At 44.5% G+C, this 3,539-nt stretch overlaps 1 protein-coding gene across 1 annotated transcript; it reads right to left on the minus strand.

Annotated features, from left to right (window-relative positions):
- Window positions 1-290: 290 nt before the first annotated feature.
- Window positions 291-2,458, minus strand: LOC146756846 (rho GTPase-activating protein 32-like). Its single transcript, XM_085523944.1, has 2 exons — window positions 2,272-2,458; window positions 291-2,061 (listed from the first exon to the last, which is right to left on the minus strand). Exons 1-2 carry the CDS (start codon window positions 2,336-2,338, stop codon window positions 1,604-1,606), a joined length of 525 nt encoding a protein of 174 aa, XP_085380070.1. The 5' UTR covers window positions 2,339-2,458; the 3' UTR covers window positions 291-1,603.
- Window positions 2,459-3,539: the final 1,081 nt, after the last annotated feature.

Consider the following 3,539-nt stretch of genomic DNA (forward strand, 5'->3'; position numbering starts at 1 on the left):
TCATCCTTGCACACATACCCACAGACCTATACACACCTGAGCAACCCCACTGGTTTGGGCAAAGGACATCTGAACATCAAGACAGTAGTTTCGGTCTCTGAGTTTACACTTAGAGAAGTCTAATCTGGGACAACACAAGTCAGTGAATATTGGGCCAAATCCTTCTGTACTTAATTTTCTTCATCATCATTGTGAAGACGAATAAAACAACAGCACGTTTCTCATTGTTTTTAATGTTCTTTTATTTCTATTGTACAATAAAATTTACATATAAATATGTTCACTATAAATTTATTTTTCCCATGAAACACCTAGACATTTTATAGTTTGAATAAGAACTGCGTCTGCTTTGTGTTTCTTTCCCATTTACAAAACTCAGTGCTTTTAGGTTTATGCAAAATTGTTGAGGATGAGATCACATTGATCTGCTTGGTTCATGCAATCTAACCTGGATACATATGACATAGGAACGTGGTCATCCAAGAAATTCTCAGGAATCAGTGAAGTAAGATTTAGGGTGATTGGGCCCTGGAACAGCCTCCCCAGATTAAGTAGTCACAGCACTGAGCTTGCCAGATTTCAGGAAGTATTTTGGACAGTGCTCTCAGACACAGGGTCTGATTTTTGGGTAGTCCTGTGTGGATCCAGGAGTTGTACTTGATGATCTTTTTGGGTTCCTTCCAAACTGGGATATTCTATGGTTCTATGGTGCTAAAAGTATGTTTAGTCAACAATGCAAACCATCTCTCATACTCTAATAACAGAGCATAAGATGATTCTGTCTGTATTAGGTGGGATGAACTCAGGATATATTCTGAAGTAGGAGCAGTGTTTGGTCATGTGTTATTTCACTCGGAAAATCTGGTAAGACCATACCATAATTCAGGGCATACAGCAGGCCAAATCTTCACTGAGCTGAGAAGGTAGCAGGATCTTTGGCAGGTACAAGTGGAGTTCAGACACAGTATTCATGTGAATAAATCACCACATCTTTCTGTTTTGCAAAAGGTGATGTTGATCTCTTAAAAGAGGCCTACATATGCCACAAAGACTTCTGACCACATTTCTAGTGCTCCTACCAGGAAGTTTCAGAGAAAATATCAACTCGTTGTTCCTGTAACATTTCCTCTGAATCTTGTTGGATTTGATGAACTTTGCTGAATTCAAATCAGGGTTTCCAGGGGAACTCTGCCAGTTTTTCAGCAGTGCACTGTGACGTTCACAGCTCCGAGGCAAATCAGTTACATGGACTAACTGAGGACCAAGGATTCTTTTACTTCAGGGTCTCCAGCTCAGGAAGATGCCCTCTGTGATGACAGCTCTTGAAATGAAGAAAAGGGTCTGGGGCCATGAGCTGGCACTCAGGGTGGTATTTTTAGTGATTGGGTATATCCATAAACAGTTATTTTCTGCTCTTATCCAAGTTTCCTCAAGATGGACTTTCCCAAAATTTGATGAGGTGCCCTTTATCTGTCAACATCTGCTTATTCTATCTTCTTCTCTTTTTAAAAATGCCATATTTTAAAATGAACACTGGAAATTTTCTCTTCTAAGCATTTCTTCTTCCAACACCCCATCCCGTTGACTGAGCACGAGCGTGCCTTTAGTCACTTGGAAAGACAGGACTCATCCTTTGCTGTTGAGGAGAGAGTGGCTCGGAGCTCGTGCTGCTGCCGGGTGCCTGGGACTGGAGGCCTGACTCCAAGTCCCCCTCCAAGAGGCTCGGCTGCTCCTCAGTGACAGTGACTTCGTCCTGCTTGGAGGTGCTGCTGTTGGGGCACTCGGGTTGTGTTTGGTCTGGGCTGCTCTGCAAAGGCACCAGGCCACAGTCCAGGCTGGTGACTGTGTTTTCTGGCAGGCTCAGATCAGCCCCTTCAGCAGAGCTGGGAGAAATGAGTGCCTGAACAATGACCTCCTGCTCTCCGTCGCTGCTGGCACACGGGAGGCTCTCATTTGAATTGCAGCAACTTGTGCTTCCCATGAGGTCTCTGTTGATGGAAGCACTCTCTGAGCAATCAGCACTTGACCGGGCTCTTCTGGGTTCACAAGAGCTCGATTCACCTAGGAAGGAGTGGATACACAGGGGTTAGCATCCAACTTCCTCTGCCCATGGAGGCAAAGGCTTCAGAGGCTCCTTTGGGAAAACAGGGGTCAGCTGAAGATGTCAGGTATGGGCTTGAACGCCAGAAGGAGGTACAAGCCCACTGAAAGCATGAATTCTACCCATGTTGCTGACAAGCAGTGCTTTGAAAGCTGGATTTGCACCCTTACCTGCCAGGACCACGCGTTCTGCTTTGGAAGGCTCCCTGGCACTGCTCTGCAATTGGTGTTTGGCCATATGGGATCGTTTGCGCAGGCAGAAACAGGAACACCAACTGCCAGCAGGTGATTCCTTCCTCTTGCCGGGAGAACATGGTCTGCAGAGAAAACAGAGCAGTCGTGGTGCAGGGTGAGGGAAGAGCTGCACCGAGCCCTTGCCAGCAGCTCCCTACTCCTGGCACTGCTCATTCTTGCTCATAGCTCTCACATATGCTATGCAGTGGTTTGAACCTTCCTTAACAAAGTTATCACAGAAGTGCCAGCAGCATCACTCCTTGACTCAGCTTTGGCCAGCACTTGAAATGGTTCTGTCTGACATGGGGCAACTACTGGCCTCTTCCTACAGAGAACAACACTGCAGCCTCTTTGCTGCCACAGTCCAGACATTAGACATGTAATACAACCTGAGAAAAATATACAACTTGAAATTATGTAGTTCTTTTATTGAAAATCTCTTTTTAAACCCTGTGTTTGTCTCAGTATTTCATGACCTCTACCACAGTTCTCTATTTCCCTCAGCATCACTTTGCGTTTGTCTTCTGAATGTCATGCTTGGATCTGAATTGATAAGTGAAAAAGCTGCATCTGACAGTCCTTTCCAGATGTGCCTGTTTGACTCCAGCTGGTGAAGTTGTTTCTCAAGACTTGCTTCCTCTCATTCATGTTCTTTCATACTGAACTGTAAAATCAACTCCCACCTCCCGGTCTTTAGGATAAGTGGCACCTTTTTGAATTTCTGATGGGTTTCAGCTTGAGGGAGATGCCATGAAGATGAACAGCAGGAAGTCAGTGAGAGAATTGTTTAAGGATATTGAAAATGAGAGATGGTTGAGTGTCAGGGAGTCATTTGTTTCCTCAAGGCATAATATATCCACAGGATAAACTTTCATCTCCACTGATCACAGCAAAGTGGTGGTGATAGTTAAAATAGAAAAGCAGGTTTCAATGTAACAAAACGTTGCTGGAAAAACTAAATAAAAGCCAATACTTGGCATTACAATTCAGGGCAGATAGCAGGCCAAATCTTCACTGAGCTGAGAAGGTAGCAGGATCTTTGGCAGGTACAAGTGGAGTTCAGACACAGTATTCATGTGAATGATGTGATACCAAGAATACAGATTATTTCCTCAATAATGAGAAAGGACAAATAGAAGCTGCTTCACCCCATCTGAGGTCAGGCTGTTTCCACACATAGGAAAATTGCAGGTAAGTGGAGGGGA

The sequence above is a fragment of the Coturnix japonica genome, chromosome 25 (assembly GCF_054131305.1).
Source record: "Coturnix japonica strain WE chromosome 25, WE-NBRP24, whole genome shotgun sequence".
Classification (NCBI taxonomy): domain Eukaryota; kingdom Metazoa; phylum Chordata; class Aves; order Galliformes; family Phasianidae; genus Coturnix; species Coturnix japonica.

Excerpts from the sequence above, each read along its gene's own strand:
- LOC146756846 (XM_085523944.1), bottom strand. The coding sequence starts at position 2,338 with ATGGCCAAACACCAATTGCAGAGCAGTGCCAGGGAGCCTTCCAAAGCA. Across the intron at positions 2,062-2,271 it reads AGAACGCGTGGTCCTGGCAG|GTGAATCGAGCTCTTGTGAA; the intron begins GTAAGGGTGCAA and ends ACTCCTTCCTAG.